The sequence below is a fragment of the Cricetulus griseus genome, chromosome 7 (assembly GCF_003668045.3).
Source record: "Cricetulus griseus strain 17A/GY chromosome 7, alternate assembly CriGri-PICRH-1.0, whole genome shotgun sequence".
In the NCBI taxonomy this organism is placed as follows: Eukaryota; Metazoa; Chordata; class Mammalia; order Rodentia; family Cricetidae; genus Cricetulus; species Cricetulus griseus.
In genome coordinates, this window is record NC_048600.1 from 84790273 (window position 1) to 84812896 (window position 22624).

Genomic DNA, 22624 nt, shown 5'->3' on the forward strand with positions numbered 1-22624 from the left:
TTATGGCTAGGTGCTATTCATTTTCCCTCCTGCAGACACGGCCTGTTTACAAATATGCAAATTATCTGCATATTGTCAGGGCCTTAAGAGCATGGACTTTGATCTGAGTTACTTCCTAGGGTGCTGCTGATGGTATATAAATCAACTCCCCTCTAAATAAAATTGGCATTCTTCTTTCAAGAGTGACCCGCTGTTTTATTTAATCCGCAGATCCCTTCTTTCAAACCCTTAATAAGCTGTAGCCTTGGACAATGCATCTGGAATTTTTGCTGGGCGGTGGTGGTGGTGCACGCCTTTAATCCCAGCACTTGGGAAGCAGAGGCAGGCGGATCTGGATCTTTGAGTTCAAGGCCAGCATGATCTACAAGAGCTAGTTCCAGGACGGCCTCCAAAAGAAGCCACAGAGAAAACCTGTCTCGAAAAACAAAACAAAAAACCACTTCTGGAACCTTCTAAACATCGGGAATGCTCAAGTTGACCTGCACCCAGCTGCTATGCAGTGGCATCTATTTTGGAAACCTCTGCACCCCCTAATAGTTCATCCAGCTTTTAATGGACTATCATTTTCCTGGAAGCAGGAATTCATGGCTTACATCATCACATTATGTTAAGAATTGAAGATACCAGAGGCTGGACGTAAGGCTCCGTGGTTAGGATCATTTGTTACTCTTGCAGAGGACTAGAGTTCTAGTCCCAGATCTATCTGGAGTTTCTAGGGCATCAGACTCTGATTTCCATGAACACCAGGCGTGAGTGTGGTGCAGACATGTAGGTTAAACAGGCAAACACATAAACAACAAACACTCATGTCTTATACTCCCGGCACCTGGAAGGAGACAGCTCTGAGTTTAAGGAGACAGCCTGCCCTGTCTACACAGTGGGTTTCAGAACAGCCAGGGTTACATAGATCTTGTCTGGCAGCTGGGCGGTGATGGCAGGCACTGTTAATCCCAGCACTTGGGAAGCAGAGGCAGGCAGATCTCTGTGATTTCGAGACTAGCCTGGTCTACAAGAGCTAGCTCCAGGACAGCCTCCAAAGCCACGGAGTTAAAAAAAAACAAACAAAAAAACAAAAAAAACAAAACCTGTCTGGAAAAAAACCCCAAAATATAGATACCAAGTCTTACGAAATGAATGGCAATAAGACTACTGTTTAATAATCTAAACAGCATTCTATAAATAAGGGAAAGAAGTCCAACAAAAGAATCATAAACAAAGATTCATTTTTTTATGTATTTGATAGTCAAAAGCACTACACAGGACTGTTTTTATGTTTGAAATCAGAGTACAGCACAAGTTCAAATCACCTTGATATTTTTGCTTTTTAGGTTTTTTCCTACAGTACAACAAATTAACATAAAATGGTTTCCCCACAGGTACAGTCTAGCTTATGAGCTCAAGGAATGGCATCGGAGATGCATGGCCATAGTTCCAAACAGATCCTGGTAACTGAGTACAAGGATTTGTATCACAGTAAATGTTTTGCTGCTTTGGAGTCTTGTTTGAGCTGGCAGAGGTGCAAAGGTTTTCATGGGAACCTGGCAATGAAACCGTTGCCCTGGGTGTTTCAGGGTTGTTCACCTTCAGTGTTTGAGGCTGTACAGTCGAGATTGGATTCTTCAGGTCGGAGAGAGTTTACCTAAACACTAAAGTAACTCTCAGTAGCTCAGGTTGTATTGCAGTAAAATCATGAATCATTTCACATTTTTTTTTAAAGATTTTATTTGTTTATTATGTGTACAACATTCTGCTTCCATGTATATCTGCACACCAGAAGAGGGCACCAGATCTCATAACAGATAGTTGTGAGCCACCATGTGGTTGCTGGGAATTGAACTCAGGACCTCTGGAAGAGCAGTCGGTGCTCTTAGCTGCTAAGCCATCTCTCCAGCCCACATTTCACATTTCTTATTTTTTGGTTTTTTGAGACAGGATTTCTCTGTGTAGCCCTGTCTGTGCTGGAACTTGCTCTGCAGACCAGGGTGGCCTTGAACTCACAGAGATCCGCCTGCCTCTGCCTCCTGAGTGCTGGGATTAAAGGCATGTGTGACCACTGCCATCAACAATTTACTTTCTTAAGAAAGCTTAAAGGGCACTGCTCTGCAGCTTAAGATAAGCATTAACTTCTCTGTAGTAATATGTGGAGTCAGAATGGGGTTTCCATCTGATTTAATCCCTGAGCAGCTTTGTTAAAAAACCCACTTGTTTTAAAAGCCCAATAAAAAAGTAAATACTCTATTAAAATTTTGCCACAATGTTAAAGTGATGAACATATTCTGCACAGAAACATTAAGTTACTCAGAAACTGTATCCTTCACTCCTTTTCTGGGAAGTGCCTAGTACTCACTGCAGCCAGTCACTCCATGGTAAGTTCCCAGTGCTTGTTATGGAGTCAGTCAATGTAAGCTAATTTTTCCTTGACCCAGAAAACACCATATTAATTTGCTGGGGAACAGGAACTGTTCATCACTGGGGAACAGACTGTCTCCCCTTGTTTTCTTTAACCAGCATAATGAATGCTCTAGTAAAAATACAAAGTTTCTCTTATCAAGCTAGGCTAAATAAACACCCCAGCCCCTTTGTGTATATAGGAAAAATACACTTTAAAAGGACACACTTTCTAGAGAGCTTTTCAGAAACTTGGTAATGCAACCATTTTATCAAAGAAATCGAGTACCCAGACAACCCTAAACACTGGCTAAAAGCTTGATTGCTCATGGTTAGAGTTATAATAAAGCCTAGACCTGACTCAACATACATAACTGTGGACCAATGACCCGGGAATGGAAGTGCCCACTCACGCTATGCTCTCTGGAAAGAGCTCTTTGGACCCAGAGAGAAGAAACCACCTACTGTCTTTGGAGTACTTAGTAGGCAGTTTGGCCCCTGCTTATAAACAATGAAATTCAAAATCCTAGTAGTAGAAATGCGCCTGGATCAATTAAATACAATAAAAGGTTTGAACCTTTTCTAGGTTCAAAAATGTGCCCCCGGTTCCTTCCTCCACTTAGATAGAAGGTCCAGCCCAGGCTGGCCTAGAACTCTCAGTCCTCCCCTCTCAGCTGGGTTACAGGTATGCACCACCGTACCAGGGATTGTTTGCTCCTAATAATCAACTAAGGTGAATCTTCCAAATAGGAAAAGGATGGGAGAGGCTTCTCTACTTCCCTCCCACAAATGGAGATAATTAAGGTTTGAGAGTGGCACCTGGTCAGGAAGTAGTAAAACTAACTGTCCCCAGGTTCCTGCAAAGAAGAAAAAACAGACACTGAAAATCAGTAAGAACAAAAATACAAAGTCTGGGGGTGGTGAAAAGGGCAAACTGATACTCTGGCTTCTAAGCCATCAAGCATCTGTCCCCTCCTTGCCACCTAGCAGCTCTGACTTGGGCCCCATCTGAACAGAGACTGCTGAAATGGGTGTGAAGCCTCCTTCATGTGCACACATTCGTAGGTGCCCAGTCAAAGAGAAAATGACTATGGGCTTCCAAGGCCACTGCACTGAAAAGCTGGCTTCCCAGTTTCAGAAGACCTGCATGTCTCTTGAAAGCATTACTGGGGACATGCATCCACACAGGCACTGAGGACCAACCAAGGAATTCCTCTGCTGGTCTCTGCTTGGAGACACACGGGAGAATGTGCTACATACACCCTGTGCCATGAGGGTCAACAGGTAAGAATATACCTTACTCTGGCAATGTCTGTGGGAGCCAGTTTCTTCTGTTTTCTATTTAAAAGACATACAGGTAGACATTAAAATACCAGTGAAGGCTGGAGATTGGCTCAGTGGCAGAGTGTGTGCATAGCATGCATGAGGCTCTGGGTTCCATAAGGGCAGGGGAGGCAAGGGGAGAAACACTGAGGTCAACCAATTGGATCTGTAGCTTCCTATGGCTCCTCTCAGAAACATCCCCCTCCCCCAATGACAAGAGCTCAAGGGGCTGTGTTGGACCTAATTAGTATCACAAACACAAGGGCTTACAATTCATTGATTGTCTTATCTTGTGCCAGGAAAATTTCTGGGTAATTTCTGTTCATTTTCTCTAAATTTCATTACTCTGAACTTGTAAGTCTTATCCCCCTCTGGTAGATGAGGAAACTGAGGCTCAGAAGTGAATTCAGTCACTCAAAATCACCCAGTCAAGCCCAAAGAACAAGTCTCGTTTCTCACAATCTAAGTCTGACTGCACTGAAGTGTGCTGTTTCTCCAGCTCCCAAGTCTACTTGGAAAATAGCTGTGATCTAAGCTCCAGGCCCAGCCATGGGGCAGCATCCTGGGGTGGATCAGTTTCTGGCAGTTCTCAGCTTCCTCCGGAAGTAGTCAGGGGCAGCCTCATAGAGCCACTCGGCATCCACAACACAGAGGTCACGCATGTAGCATTTGTTGGTATAGAGCAGTGCAGTGTATACCACACAGGCAGGCTTGCAGTGGAAGAGGACAGACGATGGGTGGATGGCCACAGGCTGGTGTGTGTCTGTGGTGGCATAGGTGCCATCTGGCTGGAGTTCGGCAGTACTCATAAAGAGGCTGTGAGCCAGGCAGCGGCGGACACTCTCCATGTCCCCTCGAGATGACATTATTGGCATTGACATCTGTTTTAGGAGACAAAAAAGACCCCAAACATTAATCCTCCCAAGCATTATATAGTACAAAGGAACAACAAGATTTAAGTGCAGCCAACATGAAGAGAAATCTTGATTGGAATAGGAGGGCATGAGTGAGAAACCACCCAGTGTGGAGAGAAGCATCTTAAGATACAGGATGCAGCCAGGCGTTGGTGGCACACGCCTTTAATCCCAGCACTTGGGAGGCAGAGGCAGGTGGATCTCTGTGAGTTCAAGACCAGCCTGGTCTACAGAGCGAGTGCCAGGATAGGCTCCAAAGCTACACAGAGAAACTATGTCTGGAAAAACAAAAACAAACAAAACAGAAAAGATATAGGATGGGGGTTGGAGAGATGGCTTAGCACTTCTTAAGAGCTTTTCCAGAGAACCTGGGTTCAAGTTAAAGCATCCACGAGACAGCTCACAACTGTCTATTACTCTAGCTGAGGGGATAGGGTGGGGAGGGTGGGGGAGTGAGAGCAGACAGAAGGCTCTGTTGTTAAGGACATTTATTGCTCCTGCAGGGGGGTCCTGGATTCGATTTCCAGCACTTTCATGGTCACTCACAACCATCTAAAATTATAGTTCCAGTGGATCTGATGTCCTCTTCTGACCCCCGTGGGCATCAAGCATGCACGCAGTGCATTTATACATACAAAACACACAGAAAATAATCTAAAAATAACAAATAAATCTAAAATCAATAAAACAAACAAACAAAACCCAAAGACACAGTTCAGCTGCCTAGAGTGTACCTGGTGATAAAACATAAAACACTTGCCACAAGACTCTGGGCTCCACGGCCTGCAGTGGGAGAAGCAGCTCAGCAGTCTCTATGTGTATAGAGGCTGAAGTCAGCCCCGCTCCACAGAGAGAGGCTGCTGAGGAGGACAGGGCTGAGGACAGCTGTGGAGTCTGACAGTTCTAAACCTGAGGCTGCTGGGTGGACCAACCTGTGGAGTCACTGGCAGAGAGCCTGAAGCTCCAAAAGTCTGCACCATGACCACAGCTGCATCCCTCCAACAGGCAGCTGAAGACTTGCTGGGACTGGAAAGCAGAGACTGACTGAGGCTCCTGGGAATCTCAGTGCTGAGGTTGCCTCCCTCCTTCCCCATTCCCCACCCCTACACTCAGGACACTGCAAACAAACTTGATAGCTGGAACTGCAGCCATCCTGGGTATATGAACTAGGGAGTACTTGGATGGTGGAGAACCTTTGTAGCCCTGACATTGCAAAGATGAGTGCAGCCAGCAGAGGCATCCGGAACATGAAGAGAAGCTACTAAAGTGAAGACAGCTTCAGCAGACACAGGGTGCTTGTCCAACACAGCTCACACAAGAACAAACCACAGGAGAGATGGGGACAGAGGTTCCACTCTCCTTACGGAACACACTGAGCAGCCTCCAAGTATCAAGTACACAGCAAAGTTATTACATACATAAGCAAGACCCTAGTTTAAAAGAGAAAAGCTACATCTTTTTGCCTCCCTCGTGCTTTTCAATTTTTCTTAATTTTTAGTAGTATTTTTAAAATCAGAAAAGTTATATAAAGCTTATAAATTTTATGCATAATGTTTAGAGTTCCACGCCTACTCCCCACACAATGGAAACTAGGTCATAGATATAATGTAACTGTGTGAAAAAGAAGCTAAATGGCCCAGCCACAGAGAATGGCCCAGTGGGTTCAATCACCAGTGCTAGGGTGGAGTGGGGTTGGGGAGAGGAAGAAAAAAAACAAACCAAAATCACCATAGAGTTCTAGAAATAAACCACAATAGTGAGAGAGAGAGAATAGGATTATGGGTAACTTTTATTTTCTTGTGCATTTTAAATTTTTCTACAATGAGATTTTCTTTCATACTACCGGCTGCAAGCAATCCAAGATCCCCATAATAAAATAAAAACTCCTTGAAAGGGAAGTACTACCTTACCTTTAAGCAGATTTCCCTCAGCTGTGCTCTGACTTCAGCTACTAGCAGCATATTTTTGCTGTTGACAAAGTTCTCTTTGCACCAGTCCTGAAGAGAAGAAAAGCAGAGATCTCAATCTCTCATTTCTATGCAGAGGAAACATGTACATGACAAAATCTGGATGGCACTGCTGAATTCAGAGGGTTGTTCAGGTGTCAAAAGGAATAACTACAATAAAACTTAAAGATTTCCTTCTAGAGTAGTCATAAGAAAAGCTACAGGCTGGTAATGCATGCTTCGCCATACCCATAAAGGATGAGTACCTCTAGAATATTATTAAAAAACAGTGAGAAAAGACCAAGAAACTGGACAAAAATAGACAAAAGACATAGAAATGCCTAATACATGAATGTAAAGATGCTTGAATCCTCAGGAAGGGAGGCAATAAGATTTAAAACAATAGGAAAACAGATTACACAAGTGATTTCAACAGACAGCTAGCGGGACAGTGGAGATGGGAATTCTCCCACACTCGAGGAGGGGCCGCCAGCCTGGCAAGTGCCTGTTCGCCAGAGAAACTGAGCCTAGCCCAACAAGTCTACTTGCTCACTCATTTGTTGGCCCCACAGAATTCTCTCTTCTGAACACAAGGAGTCCTGAGCAGGGCACCACTGCGGTGAGAGGAAGAGATGAACTGAAAGAACAGACTGTGAATGGATGTGGAGTAAATGCTCCCTGCCTGGCACATTCTATCAGGCCCTGCTGGAAAGCATGTCCTTAGTGCTGGGCGTGGTGGCTCATACCTAAGACCCAGCAGTTGGAAGGCTGCAGATCACAAGTCTGAGGTCAGCTGGGTTATGTGGTTATGTACATAGGCAAGACCCTGCTTTAGAGACAATCAAATGAATGTCATCCTCTTGGTGGAACACACACCAAGGGTAGAGCAGTCTTCAGTAAGGAAGGACTACGCGCTTCTACTGCATCAGCACTTCTTTTGTTTGTTTAAATATAAAGCGAGGGCCAGTGAGACAGCTCAGCTGATAAAGATGCTCACTGCCAAATCTGAATCCCCAAAGTAAACCCCATGTGCCCATTCCACAGAAGGACAGAATCAACTAATGCTTCTTTTTAGTGATTCTCAGCACATACACATTTCTGAGATGACAGCTGGCTTTTGTGTGTGTGTGTGTGTGTGTGTGTGTGTGTGTGTGTGTGAGAGAGAGAGAGAGAGAGAGAGAGACTCTTTAAGATGATTTTGTCAAAAAAAGAAGGTATATTTAAAAACACTTGCCTGAAAGCCTGGACGAGGCTTACCTTATTCCCACCTATGTTTTTGAAGGTTCGATAGATATTGAGCAGGGTGATATGATCTCCTTCACTGGATATGAATTTCTTTCGGACACTCTGTACTTCATCTCTCCGGGCAGGAGGGTTGTAAAGGACACTGTCCACAGACAGTAGGGAGACTATGGTCAGAATCTCTTCCGTACAGTGGAATTTGGAGGACAGGAGGATAGTCTAGAAAGTCAAATTGAAAACACATGAGTCAAGTTTCCATGCTTCTGATTAGTGTTTCTGTACATTCTCTTGCAGCTTCCCTTTAAGGAGTGTCAATGCCATTCACTTCTTTGTAAAACAAAAAGATGCCATCCCCACAGGATTCCACATCTTTGTGGGCAGGGCTGTGACTGATGTCTGAATCCCACACACAACATAAATCAGCACTGCATACAGAGTGGGGTGATATGTCGTATTTAAGAGAGCAAATGAGGTTAGTTCAGAAATACTGGGCTTGGGCAGTACCTAACCTGTATTGCAGAGAAAGGGGAATGAGGAGGAGGGGTCATTTACTTTGGCAAATTTGGGCTCTAAAGGAAATGCTGCCATCTTTCTTCCAATTGGAGTCAGGGTAAGCTGGTCATCCTTATGTTCAAGAGCACCTAACAGGTCCAGTTGGGCAATGGCCGCCTGGATGTGATCTACAGAAACGGAGACATAAAAAGGAGCTAGAAGTCCAAAACAGGAAGAAGATGCAGCTAGTTGAGTGCTTCTGGGTGCTTACAAGTCTACAAACACCACCAAGACCACCCACCATTGTACTCACATTTTCTAAGCCTTAATGGTACCACTAAAGAGCAAGAGATGTATAAAGTAATCATGGGAGAGCAGTTACCCGGAGAAATGGGAAGGAGGCAAATGGCTGGGTGGGGGTTTAGGGGCTTGGTGTGGGTAGCATCACACAGATGTTGGCCATATTAACCTTATAGTTTATATTTACTGTCCCTTTCTAGGAATTTCAAAATTAAAAAAAAAAAAGTATTAGGAGTGCATCCTATGTGCTATTTGTGTTTTTAAAGATTTACAATGCCTCCTGAGTGATGGGATTAAAGGCATGTGCCACCACAGCCCCACCTAGTGCCAGTTCTTAAAGGTTCTTCCTCCAGGAGAGATTACTAATGAAGGGAGGGACTACTAGTCAAATCCCAGTTTAACACAAAGGAACATGCTCTCTTTATCTTCTCATTAGGCTTCAGGAGTGTCCCATGGATGCTTGATGACCTCCCTGGTCCATATACAAGGGTGCTATAACATGGAACCTACCATTTCATAACAAATGAAATCAAATCAACAGAAGAACATGACCAAAATACTTTTTTTCTTCCTCAGAATACTTTTCCTGGGGAAAGAACTCCTCTGCTGTTGTCTGTCTGTCTGTCTACCTTCCAGCTTACCTGGAGATGGTTTGGACATGAAGTCAAAGGTGAGTACATTTGGAACTTTCATTGCTAGGAGCTGCAGTATCACACTTGCTAGGTTACACCTGTGAGGGGAGAAATGAGGGTCATTTGTCTGTCCCTGATCCCACTGAGTCAAAACTGCTCCCCAGAGAGCGTTAATGAAAGCTGCAGCCCATGGACAGAAGCAGGTGGGAAAGAGGCTGGGATGTATGGCGCAGTGCGGGTACAATCCTACCTCTGGATTTCTGGCACTGTCATCTTCTCAAACTTGTCGAATTCATCCTCAGTGTAGAGCCGGTAGCAGATGCCACTGTCCTCTCGGCCAGCCCTCCCTGTTCGCTGCCAGGCCTGGGTCTTTGACACTCGCTGTACAGCTAGCACCTCAAGACCACTATCTGCAGGGAGAAAAGGCCATGAGTGCTTCGCTTCATCACACAAGCAATCTGTTTCTAGAATGCTGGCAAAAAGAAATGATGCTGAGTACCACTGAGTGTTTCTGCAACACAGGGGTCTGGAAAAACTCAAGGCTAAACAAGAAAGCACAAACCTAGGCTGCTCAGTCACTTTAAACCTCACAGTAAAACTGAACCTAGCAATGAGTCATGTGTGAGATGTTACAAAAAACACCACAAAACTCTGCAAGAAAGAGGGCAGGAGAATGGTTTCAGAAGTTTGGGCTTACTTCATGGGAGGGCCAACTACCCCAGCTGCCTGGCACTGAGGGATTCTTGGATTTTGATGCCAAGAGAATTTCTACCTAACTGGGAAGGCTGATCATGTATCAACCAATGATGACAGAGTCCTTTGTCTTCCTTCTTAGTTCTATAAGAAAACAGATCATGTGATTTTTTTTTTTTTCCCTTGGAAGTAAAAGCCACTAATTTTCTCAAGTACAGGAATATTTTGTGCCAGGCACTAGAGACCCACACTTGGTCACCAGGAGATATGTGTGAAAAGCAACCCCTCCAGTGCTTAATAGAACATGCCAATTAAATATTGCGGAGCAATATTAAGTGTAGTGGCCTCAAATCTTCTGTAGGATAAAGCAACGCATGGATCAGAAATGTGCAAAACCGACTTCAAGGCAGCTTGACAATTTTAAGAGATAGGCAGTGCTTCCCTATAGGCTTGCTGGGAACCCTGTCCAGCCAGGGTTCCTGTCTCTTTACTGGGAACCCTGTCCAGAAAAGGGCCCTGTCTCCTTGCTGGGAACCCTGAAAGCCCAGATATCCACACTCTGGTAGCCCTTAGGAGCTGGTACCGGGCTGTCCCTGGCCTTCTTGCCACCATTTATACTAGCTTCCAGGGGGCTTTCAGACCTCAGTCCTTCCTAGGTTCTCTGTAACCAAGTTCTTCCCTCTCTTGACTTCCTGCCCCAGGTCTCTTATGGACATGACTTGGAACTGTCCCTGTCATTCAAATCTCAGGCCCTCACAAACATGAAATGTTTACTTGGGAGGAAATGGTGGGGTTGCTTGCTATACACAGGAGACATTCATGAGCTACAGTTTCTCACCAGGGTTATACTTCTTTGCTTTAACCATGCCCGTGTCAACTACATATTTTATTCCTGTAATGGTTATGGAGGTTTCAGCGATGTTGGTTGAAATGATCACTTTGCGATAGCCCTAAAAGGAGGAAGAAAACCAAAAAGCCGTATGACACACACACGATTCAGAAGCTGAAAACATTCCTGCCACGCATTTCCACAACTTGCTTATGGTCAAGAAAGGATGACACTTCATTATTAGAAATAGTCAGACCAATTCCAGTCATTATACTTGGCAAGGGACAAAGAGGAAAGGAGGACACTGCTCCTTTCACTGAGGTTTTGAAGATTAATTTGAGGTGATGAAATGTAGTGGAACAAGATTAGAAGTGGGCAGGTAGATGGGAGTTGGAACCCTGGCCCTGCCGGGATCTTGCTGTGTGTGCCTTAAGCAAATCCCACCTCCCTTCTTGGGGGCCTCAGCATCCCTCATGGGATTCCATGATGAGAGATGATCTACGGGTGTCAGCACAGCACCTGGCACACAACAAATAGTCCAGTCCGCAGAGGAGCCATTCATTTACCCGTCAGTCTCTACACCTTTGTGCTTTCCCTCAACTCTCCTCACAGGACAGGACCGCTCTCCCTGTAGCTGTGCTCTCTACACCTGTTCCTCTCAAGTAGCTGACCTGGTACCCGAGTAGTCCTCCTCCAAATTCTCTGGATCAATGTGACAGGCACACAGGCCCTGTTGGTAGATCTGATTTGAAGCCCATCGACGTGGCTGGCAGAAGGGTGGCATACTCACCTTTGGGGCCCCTTGAAAGACTCGAAGCTGCTGAGAGTAGGGCAGGGAGGCATACAGAGGAAGGACGAGCATAGCAGGGCAGCCGTCAGGGAGGTGCTTTGCAATGTCTCGGCAGGTCTTGCTCATTGCTTCGATCTCCTCCTGACCGGTAAGGAACACCAGGATGTCTTGAGAAGAAGGGGCTTCCTAGGAAGAGAGAATATTGATGATGGTGATGTTTCCAAGGGGCTTTTAATTTTCTCTTTCACTTTTTAATTATGAGGATGAAGCAAGTCTGTCAGTGGTACCGCCCTGGGAGAAGATCCTTACTAGCAATACACAGAGCTGTTAACACGAGAGCCAGCCAACTATGTTCTGAAACCAAGTAAGGGAGTTTTGAAATTAAGCAAATTAACATACTGCTTTTGTAAGACAACACAATGAAAGCCTAATCAGAAGTAAAGAAAATCCATATAAAACTTCTTTAGGCTAGATGGCTCAATGGGAAAAGGCACTTGTTGTCAAGGCTGCCAGCCTGAATTCAATTCCCAGGACCCACATGGTGGAGGGAAGTAAGACTCCTTTAGGTTGTTCTCTCCTCTTCACAGGAACTGTGATTGAGTACATCCCCCCGATCCCCCCACCCCCGACACACACATACAATAAGTGCAAAATGATTTTTTTTTTCTTTTTGGTTTTTTGAGACAGGGTTTCTCTGTGTAGCTTTGGAGCCTGTCCTGGCACTCGCTCTGGAGACCAGGCTGGCCTTGAACTCACAGAAATCTGCCTGCCTCTGCCTCTTGAGTGCTGGAACTAAAGGCGTCCCCAAATGACAAGACAATGGGAGATAAGAGGGCTTAAATCACTTTTGAAAGGTGGAAGACACGGGGGAGAAGGCTGGCTGGGGGATACCGATGGAGGGAGGATGTGGCTCAGTGGTAGAGCACTGGCCTAGCATGGGCAAGGAATAGGCAAACAGTGAAAAGATGTCTAGCAGAGCAAACTGCTCCATCTGGATGGATCATGAACAACTCAGAGAGACAGACTGCACATAACATCCCATGACTGCCATGAGACACAGTGGAAATGTATTACACTGAAGGCTTGCACAAATCGTTCAGGAGACCAGGATAGGGACAGAGGGTTGCTAGTGATGTAGGCTCCTAATATTGTAATCACTGGGGCTGGATTTAAAGACCATTATGATACAGCTATGTTGAAAGGATAGAGAACACAGGAAGGTGTGGAAAGTAATAAGTCTTAATCCCGGCGTACTATTTTAAAAAATAAGCATATAATGGTGAATGATGATAAATCAAGAACAATAACATAAGCAGGGCATTTTAAAATTCCAAAAGCAACTTTCATAGCAATTGCTGAGTTTCTCTATGGTCTCACTCCTAGCTGGCCTGGAACTCAATATGTAGACCACTTTACCTGCAAAGCATCTCACTGGCCACAAATAAGCCTGCTGCTGCTGATATACAGTCCACAAGCTCTCAGATTCAGGTCCTTTTCTTTCAGAGGCTAACTGTACTCACAGTTAACTGTAAGGTGAAAAGAATTTGCCAGGACTTTTGACCCCTTAGCATACCTGGTGGATCTGGAAGACTGAGACAAGCGCTGCATGCAGATAATCCTGCTGAGGCTGCTTGGTATAGAAAATCTGGATTGGATGCTGCCGACCTTCAAGGTAGAGGACAGGGGCTCCATTGAAATACTGAGAAAACAGGTCAACATCCATGGTAGCTGACATCACAATCACCTATAGAAAAACAGTGAGGAGGATGGGGCATAAATGTTGGACAGCATTTCTATAAAGCAGATAGTTGAGGCCTGTGTCACTCCCACTACAGTTAACTTTCTCCCATGTGCCTGAAGCAGAATGGGCAGGACGAATACCAACCCCCCAAAGAAAGACCTAGTTCTTAAACATGTTCCACATACTTTGAGAGGCAGTTTCCCTAGCTCCTTTCGCCTCTTTTGTGCTGCCTTCACCACCCCAAAGAGCACATCTGTGTGGATAGTCCGCTCATGGGCCTCGTCCAAAATGACACAGCTGTACTTTCGAAGCAAGGAGTCTGAAATTGCTTCTCGAAGAAGCATGCCATCTGTAAGGAACTTGATCCTGGTGTCTTCTGAAGTGACATCCTCAAAGCGCACAGTATAGCCAACCTGAGAGAAAATATGACTCCTTTATTTATTAAACACTTACTGAGCACCACTGAGGTAAATCCACCACTGTCCTCAGCACTGTGGTATCACAGTAAACAAGGCTACTTGGTCTATAGGTCTATATTGTAAGTTCCATGCTAGCCAGGGCTACAAGTGAGGCCCTGTTTCAAAAAACTCAAACTAACAAACAAAAAATGCGTCTTAAAGTCTTAAACTTTGGCTGGAGAGATGGCTCAGCAGTTAAGAACACTGACTCTTCTTCCAGAGGTCCTGAGTTCAATTCCCGGCAACCACATGGTGGCTCACAACCACCTTGGATGAGATCTGTTGCCCTCTGCTGGCATGCAGGCAGAAGACTGTATACATAATAAATAAATAAATAAATAAATAAAATCTTAAAAAAAAAAAAGTTTTAAACTTATAAACTAGGTGTAAAGGGTCCAACTCAGTGGCAGGGCATCTGCCTAGTATGTTCAACTCCAGATCCTCTAGATGAGAAAACATCTGATCTACTCAACTTGTCAATGTGGTACACCCCTGTAATCCCAGCAGACAGAAGGCTAAAGCAGAGGATTGAGGATTCCAATACCAGGCCAGTTTGTGCTACATATTAGAGAACCAAAGCAACACAACAATGGGAATGGGAGGTGAAGGGGTAAGGAAGAGCTTGTTCAGAAAAAGGAAGGGCAGAAGCACAGGGGTGCTTGTTAGTAAATAAAGCAATGTTTTACTAGCTTCCCAAGTTCAGTCCTCTTCTCGTCTGACACTCTAGTTGCAAGAGAGATGGCAGCCACTCGACGGGGCTGGGTCACAGCAATGATGCCCTGGCGGCTAATTCCCCCTTCATAGAGGTACTGAGGGATCTGAGTTGTCTTCCCAGAGCCAGTTTCCCCTAGGAGAGAAAAGAAACTCTTATTCACTTGAGACTAAGGTAAACTCAAAGAAAAAGCTTCAAGTCAGGAAAACAAAACAAAAACACAAAAGAAAATAATGAGTTGGTAAGCCTCAGGCAAATGGCGACCCAGGTATACTGCAGGAGAACAGGCATTTGCTACTGTTTCCCAAGAGGCCCAATTACATTTCAAAAACCTTTACAATGGGCTGGTAAATTACATGCTTTAATTACAGCAAGTAGAGGCAGGAGGATCTTTTTGAATTCTAGACCAGCCTTGTCAACATAGTCAGTTCCAGGACAGCCATCGCTACATAATAGAGAGACTGTCAAACAAACAAGCAAAAATAACCAACCAGCCAAATAAATAAATAAATAAATAAATAAATAAATAAATAAATAAATAAATAATGAGAACACCCTAAACATCTAAGATATTTATATGGTTTGGCTCACAATTCCACTTGCAGAAATTGATTCTAAGAAAACAAAGATGTAAAGGCAGGGAGACCTCAGTGAGTGAGGCCAGCCTGGTCCACAAAATGAGTTCCAAGACAGCCAGGACTGTTGTTACACAGAGAAACACTGTTTCAAACAAACAAAAGGAAAAGAAAAGAAAACAAAGATTTTTTTTTCTTCAATTTGCCCCATGATGGCAAAAATACCAGAAACATGTATAATAGTTTGGTATATAATATGCTATATTATATATAGTATAATAGGTTTGGTGGTTTGAGTAGGCCGGCGGGCCGCCACAGACTCTGAGTTTGAACGCTTGGCCCACATGGGTGGCACTATTAGGAGGTGTGGCCTTGTGGAGGCAGGCTTTGAGGTCTCACAAATATGCTCAAGCCACACCTAGTGTAGCACAGTCTCCTGCTGCCCGTGGATCAAGATGTAGAACTCTCAGCTCCTTTCCCAGCATCATGTCTGCCACTATGTCCTGCCATGACAATAATGGACTAAACCTCTGAACTGTAGTTGGCCTCCATTAAATGTTTTCCTTTATAAGAGTTGCTATGGTGATGGTGTCTCTTCACAACAATAGAAACCCTAGTAAGACAGTAGGTTATTGGTACAGTGACAACATGAAATGAAATATGACAGCCATGTAAACGGATACATACTGCTATGAAGAGTTGTCTATTAATGCATTGCTTGCCTTTCTCTGGCTGCTGCTTGCTGCTCTCTTCAAATCTTTGCCTACACTACTATGGGTATACCTGCCTGCCTTTGTGCTAATTGGCAAGTTACAGGATGCTTCAGGCAGCAAATTCTTTGTCTCAAGGCTGTGTAAGACCCCCCCTGTCTCGTGGCAAGGAACCAATCAGAAGTTAGCTGGTGGTGCTATGCTTTACAGACAAGCGCACAGCAATGATGCATCATTGGGAGGGCCTATGGGCCATAACAACCAGTTGACCAATCAACACAGGGCAAGCCCTCTAAGCCTGGAGGCACACCAATCCTGAGCCTGTGCGTGCCCCTAGACACGCCCCTTACGCTGCCCTACAAGATCTGTATGCAGTGGGTTTGAGCTGTCTTTTCTAACCATCTGCCATGGCGGGTGGGTGAAAGACCTGAGCTAACATGGGGTTAGCTCGTTAAATTACAATAAAGCCTCGTGCAGTTTGCAGCAAGCTCTCGAATCTGCCTGGTGATTGGGGTGACCACATTCATGGCCTGGGACCCCGATACCTGAGTTTTCCGGGGGTCTAACAAAACAAACACTTAAAAAAAAAAACTGGTTTTAAAAAGAAATTTAAATTCCCTTAATGTCTTTCTGTAATATATAGAGAAGCATTAACATTTTAAATCTTAACTGAAAAACTTGTTTCTAATTTCCACGTGGTCACCTTTAGTATAAGTATTCTTTTTTTCAACTTTAGCAAAATGGCTACCAGTCATCCATGTGACCATTTTGCCATGTGGCTGGCAGGAACTTGCACCATTTTGTTTAGCTACATGCTTGTAACAGAACTTAGGTTATACCAGGAAACGGAACATTTTAAAACAAGTATACATAATTTACTTGAGAAATAAACAGAACTTTTAAAACTGAATTAACTTGATATGGTTAAAATTTTAACTTATGCTACCAATTTTAAAATTTACTATTTGTAGACATGAGAAACCATAACAGTTTACAGTTTACATTTTTCTCTGACTTGTAACAACCTTTTCTTTGACCTTCGACAACTTTCTTCTGACCTTCTACGACTTGCTTTAACCCTCTATAACTTCCTATAGACATTCTTAGACAAATTTCTTTTTTCCTTTCTCTATTACTTTAGTCTCCTACATTTCCTCTCATTTCTTGGTCAACATATACACCCAGAGCCATAAAGCATAGCACCACTAGCTAACTTTTGATTGGTTCCTTGCCACGAGGCAGGCATCTGACCTCTAAGTGACCAAGGCAAGGTTATGGCAAGCATGTGTTCGGCTGTTATGGCTGCTGAAATGGGGAGCTGGCCTCTTTAGCTGTACTAGTGGCCCTTATCTCTGGAATTGTCAGTGCCTGTTAATCTCTCTTCTAGCACAGTACAGAAAGTTTCTGCCATCTAATACAGGAGGGCAGAGTTCTCCTCATTGGCTTGAGCACCTGCATAGGTAAGCACCCAGTGAGGGTGGCTTCCTACCCCTGATGGTGCCTCTAACAGCGCCTGATTAGAACTCAGGAAACCTGCACATCCTTTTTTGCTGCCCCTTATCCTCTTTAATTGAGTCCTCCAGTCCCTCGTTGTCTTGCATTTTCTCTGATTGTTCACCTTTCCTGACTTAGCCAAGAATCTTAGACTAAGAATTTGATTATCTTGCAGTTTCCTGCTGAATCCTCCACATGACCTCATACTTGGATCAATGTCTCTTGCGCATCTTTCCCACTCCTACTCCAAGGCAACTGACTATTTCGAAAATAAAATATGCCAATCATGCAGGTGTAGGGTCAACATGCACCCAGGCACCAGCTCTACCGTCCATCTTGTTTCTGTTTTTACAGCCTGTTTTCTGTCTCTATCTGGGGGGGGGGGGGGGGGCGTCTACTTGAGGCCCTGGGACTTTTCTCATCAGGACTCCTGTATGTGTCTCTAATAAAGTCACCACTTTTGCCTCCTCTGAGATGGCCCTTCTCCTGTGCCAGGTGGTCTCTCCATATCCCTTGTTGCCAGGGCCTGCTTCCCTTATGCTTCCTGAACTTTGCTCATTAGCTCTATGCTATCTTCAGTGCCTTTCTGCTCAGTTCACCAAAATCTGCAATTTGTAAGCTCCTCAGCTGCCCTCGTTTGGCCAAAGCAGAAACCTGTTCCTACTGCCTTCATTGTTTTGCCTCCCAATTACTCCTCAGTCCAGTGCCAAATCTGTTCTCAAAGTTCTCTTGGAAAAGTCGTCAGTAGGCGCTGTAATCAACACCACATATCCAAATCCGATGTGCACTGCCACTGTTTTGTCTACATATTATTATGGGTCTTTGTGGAACTCATGGAGCATGGCTTGAAGAAGTAAAATTTCTTCAAGTGAGCCTTGGTGAGGCAGAGCCCCAAGGACTGCATGTCCTGAGGACCTCCTGCTGTTGTTGAGCATAGGTTTGCTTATTGCCCTCATGGTTACAGTACCCCTCATAATCTATGAGTTACATGAAAATTCTCTAGCTCCTCACCGGGCAGTGTTACTGGTACTTACAATAATAGTGACTGACTTTCCAAGCATTGGAGCAGATTAATGATTCAACCACCACCATTAGAAAGAATTTAGACATGTAGATTGTTATTAGGTTAGGTTAAGGTGTGGGGAATAATTTAAAGTTTAGAAAGGCACACTTTTAATAGTTGAGCAAGGGACTTGTTGAGGTCAAGAAACAAGAACAATGGCAGTCTGGCTATGGCTGGCTGATGTACCTTCCTTGCTAGGATGGGATGGTGATCAAATGACCCACGTTCAAGTCCCAGCACCCACATGGCAGTTCACAACTGTCTATAGAACACCAATGTACATAAAATACAAGTAAATATTATATAAAAAGGAAAAATGGGATGAATCACATTGTAATTTTTATGCTGCTTGAAAGATTCTGCTGGGATATATAAACTATAAAGGGAAAAAGAAAGGAAGAAGATAGAGAGAATCCTGAAGGAGTGTGTTGCAGGCCCCACAGAATTAAGTTTTGCCTCACTCGCTGGCCCCAGAGAATTAAATTTTACTCCCTCAGACAAAAAAAGAAGTCAATGAGTGATCAGTTCGCCATCTCCACGCCTTCCCTTCAGCTCCCGAGCTGCTGAAAGAGCTGGTCTTTACGGCAGCTGGACTTCACTGTTGCATCTATTCACTCCCTCCTTAGAACTCTAGTCCACCGACTGCCAGCGCTCGCCGTTCTCATTCCTCGCTTCCGACATTCCTTCAGGAGCTCCTCTTTCTTAAACATTGTGTGTCAAGCCCCCTTGAAATCAGTCCCTGCCCTCGAACTCTCCCGAGCTCTTCAGTACTCACGAAACTGGTTCCCATTAAATGAACTGTTTCTGACCGCCAGTCTTTCCATCGCTGCACAGAATACCAGTCCCCAGAGACCCCGCTTCGCAGCTGCCTCCTCAAAGCCTGCGTGAGGCCCATCGTTCAAAACTCTCAGAGCCTTTGATATGCACCCACACCCCGTCATGAAAAGTGAGTCTTTAGCCCCACACACGCCGGTTAGTAACTCGCACAAGCCAGTCAGAGCCAACAGGATAACTCTGTCCGCCTCTTTCCCGAGGTCCCTGACCTGGCCTGACACAGAACACCTCTCAAATATGTTGAAAAAAACCAACGCTAAGGGAGTGAGAAGTACGTAGGAAAAACTGCCCTCGCAAAGCCAGGAATCTACAGCAAGGAAGGCCCCGTCAAAGTAGCCACTCACCGATGAGGACCGCACTGTCCAGGTTTCGGAGCTGGGCCAATAGCTGCCCCCGCGCCCGGAAGATGGGCAGATTGCGGCGCTGCAGCTCCAGGGCCTCGCGGTAGGGACCGGCCGACGGCTGGGCCAGCGGCGGCGTCTGCCTCCGGCTTCCTCCTGCGCCGCCGCCGCCGCCCGCCGCGCCAGCCGTCAACAGCATCACCACTCGCCTCTCGGGAGGGCAGGAGCCCGGCCGGAATCTCTTGGCCGGCGGGAGGCTCGCCTCCTCCGGCATGTCGGGAGGACCGCGGCGATAGGCGTCCGCGCCGTCAGCTCCGCTCCGCTCCACTGTGGACAGCAAGCATGCACCGCCCCTTTCTCGGCACGTGCAGGCGTGTCTGGGCGACCACCGATGACCTCACAGCCTTCGCCAGACTTTAGGAAAGGAACTCCAATTCCCGACATGCATTGTGGGTTTGGGTAGTATTTACATCCTGTGAGAGCAAGGCTGGGGGTGCGACCTAAAAAAACTGCCCGAGCAGCAACAGGGAACGATAGCTACGCGGTTCCTTAGGCCGTTGTTGGATAACGACGCTGTTCTTTTGGACTCTCGTTAAACCAAAGCTATTTCTTTCCAATAAAAATGAGAGTTCCATTTCGGTCTCAAACAATTGTCACATTTTAAGGAAATTACTTAATTCTGTAAAAAATCAACGAGGATTATAAACATTTAATCTTCTAAACAATGCATGTTTTAAGGTACCTACTGATATCGCCGATTTACAATTGTAAAAAATGAATTTTCTGAGATTAAAGTCATTCTGATGGTGCAAAGAATTTTGAAAATGTTGCTAGTGAGTATCTTAAGTTACAGAAAAGTGATCAATAATTCTAATAGCCTGTATTTTCCTCACAAAGTGATAGCTCAAGTAATACAAGAAGAGGAAAAAGGAAATAGTCTTCAACTCATCTCCCAGTAATTAATTCCTACCTGATTCTCAAATTCTTTACACAGCTTTCCAGTCCTATTGTACACACCTAAATCAATGGGATTTCTCATTACTATCGCAGAAAGCTTGCATATAACCAGTTCTTCATTCCCGCTCTAAATTCAAGTTCTTAGATGTGGGAGTTTTACTTGTATGTTTGCATGCAATACTCTCAAAGGGCTAGAACAGGGTGTTGGATCCCCTGGAATTGGAGTTAAAGGCAGTTGTGAGCCTCCTTTGGAATTCAGGTCCCCTAGAAGAGCAACCAATTCTCTTAACCGCTGAGCCAGTTCTTCAGCCCGGTTTGCTTTTTCTTATAGGGAATGTGGCCTTCAGTGAATAAACTATAACTCCCAACTCATGTGAAGGGTACCCACCAAATTTAGTATGTGGACCTGCTTTTTAAAACCCCAGAAGGGGCTTAAGAAATAGCTCAGCGGTTAAGAACATTGACAGCTCTTCCAGAGGACCAGGGTTCAATTCCCAGCACCCACATGACAGCTAACAACTGTCTGTAATTCTAAGATCTGACACAGACATATGTGCAGGTCAAACACCAATGCTAGTAAAATTAAAAATTAAAAAAATTAAACCCCCAGACATGGACAGTCTGCTGTGGAATCTGGTAAGGTTTGTGGCCTTGGTCCTACTGAGATGCTTCAAAGCTTAATAAGAATGTCTGGGTCCCCATGAAACCCCTCTATACCCAGGTTTACCAGAAAATTTTGGTAGGAATGGGGTTAATGACCATCCTTTTTTAAAATCAGGAAAAGAGAAGTGAAACTTTGAAAGGCTCCAATCCTGCCCCTGCCCACAGCCATCATTAAGCAATGAAAAGGAATGTCGACAAGCTGTATTAGATACCATTTACAGTGTGGCCTTAGTAAAAGTATCTGAGTAGCAAAAAACCAAACCAAAACAAAAAACAGACATAATTTTGATCTAGCTTCAGACAGTATAACTAGGTTCTAATTAAAATGTCCATGTTGAGTGTGTTTAGGATGCGTGTTAAAAATCTATTGACTTGGCACTGTCGACAGGGCTCAAGGTTAAGAATGCATACTGCTCTTTCAGAGGACCCAAGTTTGTTTCCTAACATCCATGTCAGGCAGCTCACAATCACCTGTAACTCTAGCCCCAGGAGATCCTACACTTCTAGCCTCCAAGGGGACTTGAACTTTTGTGCATATAATTTAAACAGATACATATAAGTACATACAATTTTAATTATATAAAATAACAAAAATAAATCTTAGAAAAATAAGTTGCCTTATATTCCCCCCTCCCATGTTGATTTAGGAAGGCAAGTAATCCCATACCAAAAAAAAAAAAAAACCCCAAAAAACAAAAAACTTACTTTAATCCCAGCACTCAGGAGGCAGAGGCAGGCAGATCTGTGAGTTCGAGGCTAGCCTGGTCTCCAGAGCGAGTGCCAGGGTAGGCTCCAAAGCTACACGGAGAAACCCTGTCTCCAAAAACCAAAAAAACAAATAAGTAAGTAAATAACTTACATCAAGTTATGGACGTTGAATAAATAAAAGGCAAATGCCAGTCTTTTCTTGACACACATTCCAAGCAACCTAATGAGGGAGTCTTACAGTCCTAAATGATTACAAGAATCCAAATAGGTCATATAAATGAGTGAAACACTTGGTAGGTAAAACACCTCTTTTAAAAACTTTATACATTTATTGATTGTGTAGGCATGTCAGAGAGAGGGATAGGGAGAGAGAGACTAGCGATCAGAGGACAACTTAGGTCAGTTGCTTCTCTCCTTCCACCATGAGGGGCCTGGGAATTGAACTCAGGTCTTCAGGCTTGGTGGTAAGGGCCATTACCTCTGGAACCATTCCACCAGTCCACCAGTCACACACACACACACACACACACACACACACACACACACACACACACACACACACACCTTCTCTAGAAGCATCTGCTAATCACAGGCAACAGTTATCATGCAAGCCACATTTTTTGACTATAAACAAAGCAAAACAAAAATTTGATATGTTTTTAAAATATTGGCTCAATTTTCTTTTAATGAAGGCAAAAGTAACATTTCTATAAGGAACTCATTCCTAGCAACCCACTTATTCAGTAGCCTCAATGATAAAATAATCAGTTGAAAACTTTAATCCTTTATTACATAAACCATGTTATCCACATGTCCCTT

The 22624-nt window shown here is 44.4% G+C and overlaps 1 protein-coding gene across 1 annotated transcript; it reads right to left on the reverse strand.

Moving 5' to 3' along the window:
* Positions 1-3699: 3699 nt before the first annotated feature.
* On the reverse strand, positions 3700-19823 carry Dhx33 (DEAH-box helicase 33). The gene is made up of 12 exons (XM_027426878.2): positions 19481-19823; positions 14435-14595; positions 13476-13703; positions 13123-13293; positions 11550-11735; positions 10769-10880; positions 9488-9647; positions 9247-9335; positions 8366-8493; positions 7829-8032; positions 6536-6622; positions 3700-4592 (listed from the first exon to the last, which is right to left on the reverse strand). Exons 1-12 carry the CDS (start codon positions 19749-19751, stop codon positions 4284-4286), a joined length of 2106 nt encoding a protein of 701 aa, XP_027282679.1. The 5' UTR covers positions 19752-19823; the 3' UTR covers positions 3700-4283.
* Positions 19824-22624: the final 2801 nt, after the last annotated feature.